Source organism: Semicossyphus pulcher, unplaced genomic scaffold (genome assembly GCF_022749685.1).
Source record: "Semicossyphus pulcher isolate SPU_LCO1_2020_fin unplaced genomic scaffold, fSemPul1.0.p SCAF_27, whole genome shotgun sequence".
Lineage (NCBI taxonomy): Eukaryota > Metazoa > Chordata > Actinopteri > Labriformes > Labridae > Semicossyphus > Semicossyphus pulcher.
The window spans coordinates 3,533,909-3,548,685 of NW_027211701.1; the positions used below are offsets into that span (position 1 = coordinate 3,533,909).

The following is a 14,777-nucleotide window of genomic DNA, read 5'->3' on the forward strand; positions in this document are numbered from 1 at the left end:
TATTAAATAGTTTCAGTAAGTACAAATATTAAAAGGGTTCTGTATGTTTTCTTAAAAATGGTAAAACAAAACTAAAAGTATTATAGTATTACACTCAGCATCAGTGTTGGGTAACGTTACTTTTTTAAGTAACTTGTTACCTTACGTTACGTTTCTGCAGTGGTTCTCAAATTTTTTCCATCATGAAAAAATTTCCAGGCCCCAACAAACTTGTCACAAATGGGTCAAGTATAACTTTTATTGGAAGAACGTCAAGATCGTGACCATTCTTTTCACTTTTCTCTGAGTAATTTGCTGTGCAAAAAAAAAAAAAAACATTCAATTGCTCCATAAAACACAGACAGGTCTCTCTTCATCTCCGACCATATTCGCTGTAAATCCAAGAGCAAGATCAGCGTCGTCATATTTTCTTGACTTCTTGGTTTTTGGCGATTGGTTAGCGTTTACTTCGGCCGACGTCGTCTTGTTGGTATCTGACGCGTCAGCTGTTTTTGTTTTCGCCCCTGTAGTTTTGTCCATTGGCAATGCTAGACTTTTTCTCTGTGTGTGTCTGAATGTGAAATCTGTCATGGAAATCACCAGGGCAACGCGTTTGTGCACTGTGCCACCCGAAAAGGAGTTCGGGATGTCCGGCGTCAAAACAAATTTTAGCCTGCTACATTTTCCAAACGAAAAAAAAACACACAAGAGTGATGACGTGCCTATCATTGCATAGCCTGTACAGCTCTTTACTATGCTAACAATATGACAGTGAACTGGGCAGAGGCATACAGTAGCTGCGGCCTTCGAAGGCTGTATTTGAAGACCAATTGCGTCACAGAAGAGCGTCACTTGCTTTATGCTACTTGTCTTTGTGCTGTTGCAACAACCACATTTGTCCTCTGGGGATTAATAAAGAACAATCTTATAACGTAGGCAGAGCTCACAGGTCAAAATACCTTCAGCCTACGAGTCTGCACTTGGATGCAAACTTGAGTATGTTGATATTAACATGCACCCCAGTTCATTTCAAATATCTTGATATTTAGTTTATTTTTAACTCTTAAAACACAGTTTAGATTTATAGTTTACATTCAAAGATTTTTTTTTTTTGGGCTTTTTATGCCTTTATTTTTAGAGAGAGGACAGTGGGTAGTGGCGGAATAGGGGGAAGCGAGACACGCGATAAAGGGCCGAGGGCGGGAGTTGAACCCCCGGCCGCCGCATCGAAGACTGTAGCCTCTGTATGTGGTCGCCGATTTAACTGCTGAGCCAAACCGGCACCCCTGTTCAAAGACTTTCTAATATGCATACTGTTCATAGGCATGTGTACATTTCTTCTCTCAGACTGCACCAGCAGTTGTGCCACAATGTTTGACTTTGATAAATACAAATGCAGATCTCGCTGTCCTGCACAGACTGCACAGAGCTGTGGATAACTGGACCAAAACAAACGTTAAGAGAAAAGAAAAACCAACACGAAGGAGACAACACAAAGTTTCCCTACACATCACGGTTCACACTCTGACTGACATAAATAAAACACCTTTTTCTCCTGAGATGGTTTTGACATTACCATGAGTTTTAAGGTGAAAGTGACTTTACTCACATTCATATTTACTTTACGTGAGATTTAAAGTTTGATGTATCGATACAAACAATGGAAACAAAGTTGGGGAATTAATCCTTGTAACTACGAAGCCTATAAAGGAAAGAATGTTCAAAGTCCAAACACTGCTCTCTATAATGAACGTAATAAACGTGTCTTTGTCAATGGTCACAGTTTGTTTTCCTTCCCATCAATTATGTATTGATGCTGTTTAAGCTGCACACCACACATTTGATCGATACGTCTGTGTATTGACTGCAACGCTTTGTTTTGTTCTGCAGGTGATTCTGATGCTGACCAAACTCTTTGACTTCAACCTCAACAGTGTGACTGAGAGCTCCTTATGGAGGTAAGCTTATCACTCTACAAGAGCTCACGACATTTGTGGAGAAGCCTTCAGCAGCGACGAGTCTGACACAATAAATCGGTCAGAGGGGAATGTTGGACTTATGCTTTTTTGATGTTCTAATCCTGTGGTGTAAATCTCTTCAAGCGCTGCTCTCAGAAGTGAAGAATACTCACATGATCTCATAATGTGAATAAATGAAACAGTCAAAAAAGTCTTCTCGAATGACGAGCCTGCGCAGCCGCCTGTCCTCAATCAGTTTACCGTCAGTGGGCACCAGAAATCCCTCACATGAAAGTCACTAATCATTGCTGCCGGAGCTGGCAGTGTTATCCTGCAAATTACCTTGACCAGCCTTGAACACAGCGCAGCCTTGCTCGCAGCGTCAGCCTCTTTTCTGACTCCACTCTGATGTAACTTTGTTAGATGCCAGTAAGGGAGCATGTGGCTGCATTAGGAAAGAAAGTCATAACCAAAGACCATCTATAGAAGTAATTATCAGGATGAAATGTGTTTTTCATTATTATTGCCTGTAAATGCAGCGCCGCAGACATCAGCAGCTGTCTCAGGAAAAATAGTCTCAACCACAAAGAGAGGATCAAGGATGAGGAAAGATTAACGTTGTGAAAATACGTTGAAAGAAGTAGAGAAAGAAAATGACCAATCAGCCTTGTGGTGTTTAATTTCCCCTTTATGTCTTGTGATGAAACAGTTCTATGTGAAAAAGCAATGTTTTTTTATGTCAACCATCCCCACAAATGTGTTTTTCTTCTCCACCAGGTAGTTTGAACTTCACATTTGCAGCTCTCGGATCATTTTAAGTGGATTAAGACATTTTAAGAGCCAAAGTCAAAAGCTGTTCTGAGAGAATATAATACATGAATTTATGTGTATATCAAAGGAGAAAAACACACTTAACATTCACCAAAGGACTATGCAAAAACTGTAATCAGAAAAAGTTAAGAAAAGCCAGAAATGTGGGATAAAAACACTCAAACTAAATGAAATGCAAATCCATTTAACTTTAACTTTTTCAACTTTTCAAATCCCTCGGTGGCCTCATGTTTATTGTGCTGTTTTCAAGGCTGTACGTTTTATTCAAACCACAGAAGTAGTTATAAATTCCAAGTGGAGAAGCAAAAGCAAAAAAAAAAAAAACAGAATGATGAGGAAAAAGATAAAAAATGTCCAAACATGGCCATTTCGGCGCCCTAGGCGAGTATAGAACTTAGCGCCTACCACTGCATATAGTATAATATAATTTTTTGGCCGCACAATATCAATTTTATATTGCATACCAATGTACTACACAGTTATCCAGAAGAGACCTGATCATTACATTTGATACTGCAAAAAAAAAAAATCAATCAAGCTTACCACAGTGTGTCAGGATATGGTGATATTATGGGGTCTCAGACACCAGTAGGGGGCTCTGGGGGATTCTCCCCCAGGAAACTTCTCATAAAAAGCTCTATTTGGTGCAGTTTTATGCGCTCTTTATTGACATTTAAAGTTATCACTAAAAATTTTTTAAATATGTACCTGAATTGCTAACATTTAACACTTATTGACCAGAGTTGGAAAAATGTGAAATTCACGAGTTACCTTTAGTATACTGTAATATTAAAAGGACCTTTCTTCTCACAGCAATGTAGAGCTTCACCTCTAACCATCTGCTACTCTCTCCACTCTCTTTCCTCTCTCTCTCGCCATCACATCTCTCTCTTCCTCTCCCTCTCTGTTATATGCTGTCAGTCCGTCTGTCTGACTGTCTGTCCGTCTGTCTCACATGTGGGATTAGACGAGTAGTGAGAATAACAACAGACCATCAAAACAAAACTTCCTACCCTCTCCTCTACTAAAAGATGGAGTTTAAGTTTTTCCCACCTGGACCTGAACGCATCTCTTCTCTCGTTGTACCTTGTGTTGGAAGTGCGCAGTGAGTGAGTGGTTGAGAAAGTAAGGTCTCGATCAGACAGAGTGCGTTTTAGCAGCTGGGGGCAACTATTTTGTTTTCAATGAGAAGCTTCTTGCGCGCTGCTTTTGGGTTGCTGTGTGCCTCGCGTTTTTATGCCCTGTTCACTCCACGGTTTTGGGGAAATGCTCTGAGCGCTTTGAGTTGAAAAAACTGTTGTCCAATCAGATGAATGTGGCGGGCCTTCTGTGGGGGAGACGACATCGTGTTTACCGTTGAGTAAACAGATCTCTGTTTCCCTGAGTTTAATGTATTTGGGAACAGCCTCTGACCTTCCATCAAAGTCAGAGCAAGTGCCCTCCGCCTGTCCATTTTTTAATGCAGGTCTAACTAATCTATTGAACACAAAGTTAAGTGTTGCAGTTTGGCAAAATAAATGGGAACAGATCTATCAGTTCACAAAATAACGGTTAGGTAAATGACAGCTAATGATTCGGTGGTTGCCTTAACAACAGTAAAAAAAAAAGAAAGAAAAGGCAGTCATGTTTTACAGCTTGTAAAACGCATTCTGTCTGATCGGGACCTTAGAGAGAGAACGCGGCAGAGTGGCGGTTAATGCGAGCGGCGCAGAGAGAAAGATTAGGAGTGAAACATTTGAGGCTCAAGCCAGCGCCCCCCAAAACGTGGAGGCCTGGGCGACCGCCTATACGGGCGATGCGTTGAGCCGGCCCTGGTTTGATGAAATGGTGCAGCTGTAACAAAAAAACATTGGCTGAATGTTTCACTTAGTGTAAGCATTGTGTGGCTTCAATAAAGTCTTAAAATAAGCTGACAATAATGCAAGTTTAAAAAACAAAGGTTAAAAGAAAGGTAAACGTAATATTCATAGAAGTTAACAGCTGACACCAGGTTTTTATGTCGCTCGAGTGCAACAACAGTATGAATAACTCATTCAATGAATGAGTAATGAACATGGGGCCAAGGCAACCTGTGGCATTCACCTCGCTTTCTTTTCTTTCTTTTAAGTGCAACAGTTGTCGACACGGATAAATTAGATATGAAAAGTCTGTCAAAGAGCTGCACCTGTGCACCGAGGTTTACACTTGTCAGCTTAATTTTGCACATTCATGTTTGAGCCTGCAGACTCCTTTTGCAAGTTTGAGCATTTAATTCCCTGCATCCAAGGTTAATTTTAAGCTGTGAGGCAGAAAAAGAACAAAAAAACCTGCGTGTGTGTCTGTGCTCTGACAGACTGACACATTCATACGTTTTGTGCCTCGTGCTTCAGGTAAAAAGAGGGTCAGCCACAAAGTGCCATGCTTTAATCTGTTGTGTGATTTGTTTCTTTTTAGCAAAGTAAACAGTGTGGAATTGATAAAAAAAATAACTAGCTAATACTTTCACTCAAAACAAAAATGAAAGCCGTTAGCAGTTTTGCTGAAACATTTGCACCCTTAAGAGTTATCACTCAGGATTTTATTTCGTTTTTTGGCCACTTGACAGGCTGTAAAAACAACATCCGCATGCTTTCTCAATAAAGTTGATATGGGCAAACTTAGCAAACAATGTCCTTTTTACACATCAAGAAAGCACATGTTGACTTACAGCCATTATTCTTTTCTCAGCTCAGTTTAGTCTCCTTTTATGAAGAAAGTTTCTTTATATTTAGCAGCTATATGTTCCACTTTGTTCTGCAGCAAGTTGCTCATTTAGTGCTGAGCAGGTAGCATACAGTGGGTGTATAGTGGCAATGATGACAGCTGTCAAACGGGGGGGGCTGCTGGAAAACTCTTTGATCTGAGGGGAACTGCAGAGTCACATGATTTGCTTAGAGGTAAATAATGGGATTGTGATTCCTGCATGTCTGTGAAGCATTAAAACATTGTCCTGCAATTTTATTTAACCTGCACGGCTCCCTTTAAAACCGCAAAGTTTGTTCCCATATGTGTTTAACAAACCACATACAGCCTGCTCCTTAGTGTAGCTTAAATACTGTAAGTTTTCCAACTCTGGAGGGAGCTAAGCTAGCTGGCTGTTTCCCAGTGCTTCCAGTATTTCGCTCTTTTTCCTGTGCATTTTGAAGCCCAGACTCGACAGATGTGACACCAGTCTCATCGTCTGTACCTCAGCTTCCTCCCTGGAGTGAGTAGGATGACCGAGAGCAGGTCATCCAGATAAAATAACTCTCTTATCCCTGTCCTGGGTAACGGCGAAAGACCCTCTCCACGCACCTGGAAAAAGTTTGCCTAGATGTCCTGTCTTTGCCCCGGATAACCCCAAATCAGTTTAACCCCTCATTATATGCTCTCTTTGTTCAATGGCTGCAGTCACTTTCCTAAATAGAACTTTAAGTCATTTAGATTAACTGACATATTTCAGTTAGACAGCTAAGTTTGTGATAGTTCAAGATGTTTATTGCAGCAGCCGAACACAGCTTGTGTTTGGCGCCTCGGCTCCGACCTCATCACTCCTCGCAGATTTATTTTACATGCAGAAATTTGAGGAGTGATGAGATAATATCTTTAAGCCCCCTATAGCCGGGGCCTGCAGGTGGATGCTGGGGTGGTGGTGCAGGGCAGCGGTGGCAAAGACAGAGCAGAGGGAGAGACTGGAGATCTTGCAGCTTAAATAGACCACCAAATTTGGTGCAAGTGTTTGTCAGGAGACTGCGTAGGATGACGCATGTCAGTGTGAAATCAGTGCAGCTCGAGTTGCCTGCCTGAACTAGCTTGCAGGCTTCACTCCATTTTAACCTTGCATTATGAAGATGGTAGTGTATAGTGTGTAGTGTATTTCAAAATTGTAAATTGACCTTTAAATATTAAACGTAATTCAAATTAAAATGTTAATAATGCTGCCTCTGCAAACCAGATCAGGTGTAGAAATATATTCTTTCTTTTACCTTTTTCCAGCTCTTATGGATTCTGCCCCCCCTTTTTCTTTTTTTTAGACATATATATATAAGCTGTATCATTTTGTAAATGTTCATGAAATATACTGTACTTTAAAGCTCCTGTGAGGAACTTTTGCTTTGTGTTGATTTTGGCGCCCCCTGTGGACAAAGCCGTGCCTCTTATCTCTTAGCTCATTTTGTTCTGTACATGCTTAAGTGGTGTTTTTAAACAAAAAATGTCACCCTGCTTTCTTTAACAGTCATATGTATCACTCAACTGACATTTTTGCACTGGAAAAGTGTGCAGTTAATCTCTTTGTCTGACACCTACCCCCCGCCAGCAGTTTCAGGCATTAAAAATAACTATATAGAAATAGTCAATCTTGTCGCTGATGGTCTGGATTGCTTTTGTGGGTCAAATAGAGTCATCAGAATTCATTTCAGTCTGTTTCATAACCAGCAAAAAACTCCTCACAGGAGCTTTAAGATGTCAAATTTGAGTTTGGAAACATATGGTGAAAACAGGAGATTTTGTGATATAGCAGACGATACAGGACAAAATAAGGAAGAGTGGTAAACATGCTTTTAGATTTGCTTTTGGCTTCCTTATCTGCCCAGTCCAACACGCTGACTTTATCTGTGTGTGACTTTAACAATACAACGTTGTGCAAAGCCAGTACTTCAGCTGCATCATCAAATTGTTTTCTAAGACTGAGCCAGAATACCTACGGTTCTGGATTTTCCAACACTTTCATATATTTTTAGTAGATTTATCTCAAGCAAACCAAAAGGACATTTAAGTGAACCTGGATTTGTATTGAAGACAAAAGTAGAACTGATGTTACTTGATGAAAGTATTTTGACACTCCCTCTCCTCCTCTGCCCTTCATGGCTGAAAATGCATCAGGTTCAAAGATCCAACAATGCACCGCTCTCCACGGAGGCTGCCTAAAGGCTTTACCTCCCTTCCACAGCTATGGTAAATGTACCATTATATGACCGCTCTTACCTCATAGAGGCCCATGTGAGGCTACTGCTCTGTGTCTCCGATGAACATTACCCTCGTAATGGTGCATCTAGTTCTGATGTTTCACTCACGTCATTGTAAATCTCATGCCTTGAGAAAAGCCTCTAGTACTGGACTAAATAAAGGTACACGTGGACAAGCAGACAGACAGTTAAGTGAATACACAACACAACAATACACACTTTGAGAGCAGGAAAAGGATAATAAGAGGGCAGAACATTGTCTGGCAATTTACAGGCAGGTAGATGGAGCAGCAAAGCAACAGATACTGTAACTGTGTTTAAGATAGCCAACTGGTCTGCCAGAAATCCAGCACTCCTCCGGGAGAAGTTTGGAGCTAAACTCGGCATCTCTGTCTGTTGTGGCCCCAAATAGCAGCATGAGGTAACAGCTTGAAACTTTTATACCTAGAAATCACGTGGCGAGATGTGAGCGTGCAAAAGTCTGTCAATCTGTCCGTCATTGCTTTATGCCAAAGGATTTTTACAGCAAAAGATCTCACAGCACCAAGCTTTTTTTCAGTTAACACCCACTTTATTTAGAGACTAAGAGGCGTGTAGTCAGTTGTGTTCTGCGGCAGCTTAAACTAGGACCTGAACTGGCCCTCAACCTGGGGCTTTAAGACCCAACCAGCTGAATTCCAGTGATCGATCTGTATACGTTCAGGCAGTCTGTTTGACTATGGTCAGGTATAAATGTACATCAGGTTGTGTATTAATCAATCGTCAGATTTAGGGATGCACGATATTGAATTTTTTGCTGATATCCGATATGCCGATATTTTCCAACCCTTTCCGCCGATTGCAATACCGATATATTGGGCACATGTTTTTTCCCCCTAATTGCATAGAACATCAAGTCTCCCCTGTGGTTGAATTGATATCATGCCTACTCTTATTGTAGTGGCCCACTGGCAGATTGTTGTAGAATTTGTAGTGTTGAATGAATGAGATTAGGCCCCTCCAAGCATGACCGATGCTGAGCACAACCTTGCTGACATTCGGAAACCTTAAAAAAACGGCCATACCGCAGACATCTCGCACCCTTCTTCACGCTTGACAGACGAGGCGTGTCATTCTAATTGACATAACTATATCGTGCATCCCTAATCAGATTCATTTGTTTATTAATGAATCTTATTTCTTCTTTTACTCGGGTGTAGATCTTGCATATTGAATGTTCATTTTTATTTCAAATAATACTTGACTTCCGTGTCATCTGTAGGCCATTGCCTCTTCATCCTTAAGTCATCATGGTAAAAATAAAAAAAGAGAGAAACCACAACTACATTTAAAAAACATGTCTGTTTCCATTTTTAAGTTTTTGATTCTGATCATGTGTTTGTATATCCTGAGTGGATGTCAGAGTCTATCTCTGGAAACAAAAGTTCTGCTGATTCTATATAGTTGTATGTGTATGAAATACTGTAACTCTTCTGTTCGGACGGATCCAATCAAAAAGAAAAAGGATGTGTCTATTGATGTAAAAGTCACCAAACAGAAACACACCTGAAGCTACTTCAACAGAAGTCAGCTATTCTGACAGCCCTCTCTGTTGCAGTCTTCATCCTTACCTTTCCTGGTCCAGTGTAGCTTTAAGAGTGGAAGTTTGCCACCGAACCTGAGGGCAGAAATATGATGGAGAGGAATTGCGGATGTGGAGGGAGGGAGGGAGAGGTATGATTTAGCCTGCTACTCAGCAGATATACTGTCGGAGCGCGCTAAGGGTTTCATAAATTCATCCTGGAACACTCAGCTCAGCTGCCATTTGCCCAATGTCTCAAGCAGTGCTGTTGGTGTTCTCCACGCTCTAATGCAGGGACTGACCTTATTTTAACTATCCCGAGATGCAAGCAGCTCTCATCCGCCAAGCCAAGATTAATCAAACCCCCCGCAGAGAATGTAAAAGCTTTGCTGCTGCAGTCTATCAATGTATGGTGGTCTCTATGGCAGGAAATTATAATAGAAAGTCTATCTAATAAGTCTTTAAGGGCCCTATTTAGACTGCGGAAGGCGCACAGTCTAAAGTGATTTAGGGCGTGTCTGATGCACTTTTGCTAGTTACACGGCGCACAATCTGGGCACAAACCGAGGCGCAAGGCGCAAATAGGCTGGCGCTAGTCCCTGGATTATTCATAGGCGTGTTTTCGGCATAACATGAATCAAACCAATCAGAGTGTCAGCTCTCATACCCTTTCCCGGTGCGCCTGCAGGCAGGCATGTTGCTGTTTACACTGCGGATTTCAGTCATTCTTCTTTTAAAAACTGGACCCCGACCGGCATATTCAACTTATTTCTTTCCACTGTGCCCTGGAACACACAGATAAAAAACACAGGGCACTGTACAATACATGTCGAAGCATGGATTGATGTTAAAGCCAGTGAAACTATCCCACGGTACAGAGGTACAGAATGAAAAGAGGCACGCATTTACACATGACACAGAGCATTAATCAGGATCTATGTTTATTAAAGTTCTGTGTGCTGACCATCAAAGAAAGGTCAGCTTTAAATGTGTATTTACTTATTGTTGCTGCTGGATCACATGGCTGTGTTCTCCGTGTGGGCGTAACTGGATAATTGACACAAGACAGTGTTTTAATATCTGTGGGCATGATTGTCGGTGCCACAGGATATCTGAGGATTGTAATAAACTTACCTCTTAGTTGCGTGTGTCTGTTTATGCGTATATTAGAGAGAGCGTGCATCAGAATGAACGTGCAGTATGGAGAGCTTTGTGTCGCTCTCTGTAGTTTTTGGCGTACCACCCGTTTGACCACACCTCATATCAAAACCAACACACCCACGGGCGCTAACGGTGGCGCAAGATCACTTGCTAATTACACAACGTGGGCGCTGGGAGTGAAAATGACGACTGCGCCGGGTGGAAGATAGCAATGACACTTGCGCTGCACGCTTTGGTGCTTTGCGCCGGGTGGACTATAGGGCCCTAAGTGTCTAATCTAATCTGTGGAAGAGGAAGTAAAAATTGGGATTGAACCAATGAGAATTTAGTCCTTCGATTGTGTTTATACATGTAAAAGAGTTTGTTGTACGATGTCATTCACATTCACAAGGCCATTTTCCATTGTTGCTTCCTTTTATGGTGGGAAGCTCAAATTCTGATTTGATTTTGTACTGCTGTGATTTTGTGCCATCAAAAATCTGACAACTCCTCATAATTTCACCGTTTGCCGATCGATCAGCATCTGAGAAGACAATAAAACTGTGGAAATCGAGAGGGACATTATTTGAGGGTAACAGCTAACGTTAACTCTAAACCACCTCCTAGCTAACATTGCCGTCTGAAACTGTTACACGATATGATAGGGAAGGCTTAAATTCATAGGGAACTGTAATGTTAGCTGATGTTCTGCTGATTTCTTACATTAGCCATTGTGACTTATGGATTATCAAATGTGTTGTTTTACCTTTAAATATGGCCTGATGTCCCTCTGGATTTTTACTGTTCATTTTCCTTTCATTGCTGATCAATGAAGAAGCAATAGAATAATAAAGATTTGTCAGATTCCCAAAGTTTAAATGATTGGCAAACCTGGAAAACCAGCCATGCAACATTTCCCACCCTGCATGGGCTGAGAGAAAATTGTCCACTATCTGAATATGGTGAGTAGGGAATAGCCTCCGTCCTCCCAGCATATCCAAAAGCCTGTGAGCTATATCAGTGTAGACAAACTGACATCCTTCTTGTGTCCTCAAACAATGTGACATTAACTCCCCCCTTGTTTGATCCAACATGTGGACAGTCTGGCTCACCTTCAGCCCCCGTGGAGCCAACATCCAAAGAACAGATGAATTCACAGCAGCGTAATCAGAGCTGCATTGTACACCTACACATAACCACTGAATAGCCTTTTCAAAGGCACTTGCAAGTTTCACTCAGAATCGCCGTCCTTGAGAAACTATCATTCTCCATTTAATGTAACTTTTCATCTTCCTGGGTTCTGCTGGGGCCGGGCCATTTTTATTGGTTCATGTCGAAAGTTGCTATGACACTAAAAATAAGTCATTGGTCCCTAAATCAAACGACTCTGTGACAGCGAGGCCTCAGCGGAGCCGATCAATAACCCGATGATGTCATTGTCCCATGGTCCAAGGTGTTGATGGTTTCTGATGGATGTTACTGGACTCATCCAAGAGGAGGCTGGTGGCAATGTGTCTGCTTATAATTGAAAAGAGCTTTAAATAAATTATAAAGATCTGGTTAATGAGAGAAAATTGCCTGTGTGCCTTGAATATTTCTGTATTTTCACGGCTGTTTGTAGATCTGAAGTGTGAGGCTCGAAGCAAACTCAGAACCCTTCAAACAAGGACTTTAGTCTGGATTTAACAGCTACACGGAAAGAAGGTGGAGAAAAAAAACATCAGTCGATGTGAGTGATTGCTTCATTTGAAGCCACACCAACCGTTCTACGGTGCCTTTGCTGCATCGCTAAGATTTGCATGTTTTGGGCTTCTTCTCTATCTTCATGTGAAATTAGAATTGCTCCCTGATTGAGCCTCAGCCTCCCAAAATAAATTGGACCTGAGAGCTCAAATAATCCATTCAAACTTTCCGTGACAATCCGAAAAGCTACATTTCAACTGAACACAAATTCGGCATTAGAATTGTGACCAACATTTGAATAATTCAGCACACAGACCACGCTGCTTTTCAAAGCTAGCTTACCACTCTTCTTTGTAGTTTAAGGGATCATGAAGTGCCTCTGCATGCCAGTCATGTTAGGCTAAACCCAGCACCACACAACCCAGAGCGAGGCATGACAGGAGAGGAGGAGCAAAGTGACTACTATAGATTAAAAAATATGTACTCGGTGAATCAACAGACACACACTTTAAACTATATGCTGATAAATGAGTCATTTTTCTATTATCTGTCATCCACAGCTGCTTTGAAGATTGTCCTTCAGTTCATTAATCTGAGGGCGGCACTGCAGATATGCGTGTTGTTCTTTAGTCCCGTATTTTGAAACGTGAGTTTGCATAAAATTATCCATCATTGAATCACTGCATCATCAGGATGCAATATAATAAGCTGACAAACCTCTGTGTATGCATCGACCTGGTCTGATTGAACTGTATCTGTCAGGAAACAAATTGTTAAGAAAATTACACAGTGTTAAAAAATGTGATTGTTGAACATTTCAACTATGGATATTAAAAAGGCGCTAGACCAGCCGTCGCCTTTCTCAGAAGGTTTTGTACTTGTTTTCTGAACCTTGCTGAAGGGATTTACTTCCACACAGCCACTTTTATGTTGTATGCTAATGATCGCAGGACAGGAAACAAGATTCCACAGGTTGTGTTGCATGTCTGTCCACACCTTGCGGTTGGTTTTAAAAAAAAATGCCTGCGTAATTTTCTGTACAACTAAATAACCCTGGCAAATCTATCTGCAAAATGTGTACATGGTGTGTATCTTTTTTTAATTATTGTTTATTTTTATGACTGTTATTATGTATATTGTCATATCTTTTTATCCTTTTAATACCCCTATATTGTTTGTCTATCTTTCTCACTTGATTACTTAATTTAATGTGGCTCTTTTTGTGAGCTGCAGTAATGAGTACATTTCCCCTGTGGGGGATCAATAAAGCTTATCTTATCTTATTTTATCTATCACACAGCTTCAGATCCCACTGTGTGTCAGAAGCAAAATTTCTGCCTTTCCTATTTTATTATTTGTTCAGATCTCGTGTATTTGGTCATTTTTCTGTGAGTTTTATGCTTTTAACACATGCTACTTGATTCAATGTTGTTGTAATATACAGTACAATCATTAGTCTGCAGAGATGTTTTATTTTTAAAATCGACAGGTTAATTGTTTATTGTTAATTCGTGCACAGCTCCTCTGCTTGAAGCAGCTGTATAAAGTCTCAGAGTCTAAGGCAAAGGATAGAGGTGCTTCCGAAATGTGCTGCTACACATTTGTTGGAATCAAAAGTAATTAGAATCCTATCATTGGAAATCATGTGAATTGTCTTGCATGCCATAAGTCACTCCTGCACTTGTTGGTAAGTTGCATCCTCAAAAGTGAGAAATCATACACGATCCAACAAAGTAAAAGGCAACAAATAGAAGTAGCTAATTTTGACCTTAAAGCTCCTGTGAGGAGTTTTTTTTGCTGGTTATGAAACAGACTGAAATTAATTCTGATGACTTTCTATGACCTACGAAAGCAAGCAGACCATCAGCGACAAGATTGATTATTTCTATATAGATATTTTTAATGCCTGAAACTGCTGCCTGGGGGTAGCTGTCAGACAAAGAGATTAACTACAGCTGCCTTTGTTCACATTTTCCAGGGCAAAAATTTGAAGTGAATGATACATATGGCTGTTAAAGAAAGCAGGATGAGATATTTTGTTAAAAACCACCACTTAACAGTGTACAGGACAAAATCAGCAAAGAGATAAGAGGTTAGGCTTTGTCCACAGGGGGCGCCAAAATCAACACAAACTGAAAGTTCCTCACAGGAGCTTTAAAAGTTTAAAGATTCTCGGAAATCTAAGTGCCGTTCTCTATGGCGTTCTCTATGGCAGCCCCACTGGCAATAAACAGCAATTGTAGGAGTACACTTCCCAATTTAACCACATACACGGTTGGCTCCGGTTGTAAGTCTTGATTGTCCTCGCTGATGGTAGCTTTGTCTACAGGGGGCGCCATCAACACAAACCGAAAGTTCCTCACAGGAGCTTTAAAGTTCACATTTTTCCTTTAAAAATAATTGAGAAGAAAAATCCAGAGGTAAGAATTAAACACATTAAGAAAGTGCTTAAATTACTTAATTTAATTAACAAAAACTTTGTACTAAAACAAACTTTTTTGTTTCAATATCTGTTCGCAAATCAACACAGATTCAGCTTCATCCTTTACTGTATCAGTATTTTCTTCCCAACAGTTCAGACTTTTCTGAACCCGTTTCTTCCACTTGTTGCCTTCTTTTTTGATGACTCAAATGTGGTGAAAACATTTGCAATGTGCACCC

The 14,777-nt window shown here is 40.8% G+C and overlaps 1 protein-coding gene across 1 annotated transcript in view; it reads left to right on the top strand.

Moving 5' to 3' along the window:
- sorcs1 (sortilin-related VPS10 domain containing receptor 1) overlaps positions 1-14,777 on the top strand; it is a 185,597-nt gene that overhangs the window by 83,617 nt on the left and 87,203 nt on the right. The window contains exon 2 of the mRNA XM_069676808.1: positions 1,870-1,937. Coding sequence (XP_069532909.1) covers positions 1,870-1,937 — 68 coding nt within the window. The remainder of the gene's footprint in view (positions 1-1,869; positions 1,938-14,777) is intronic.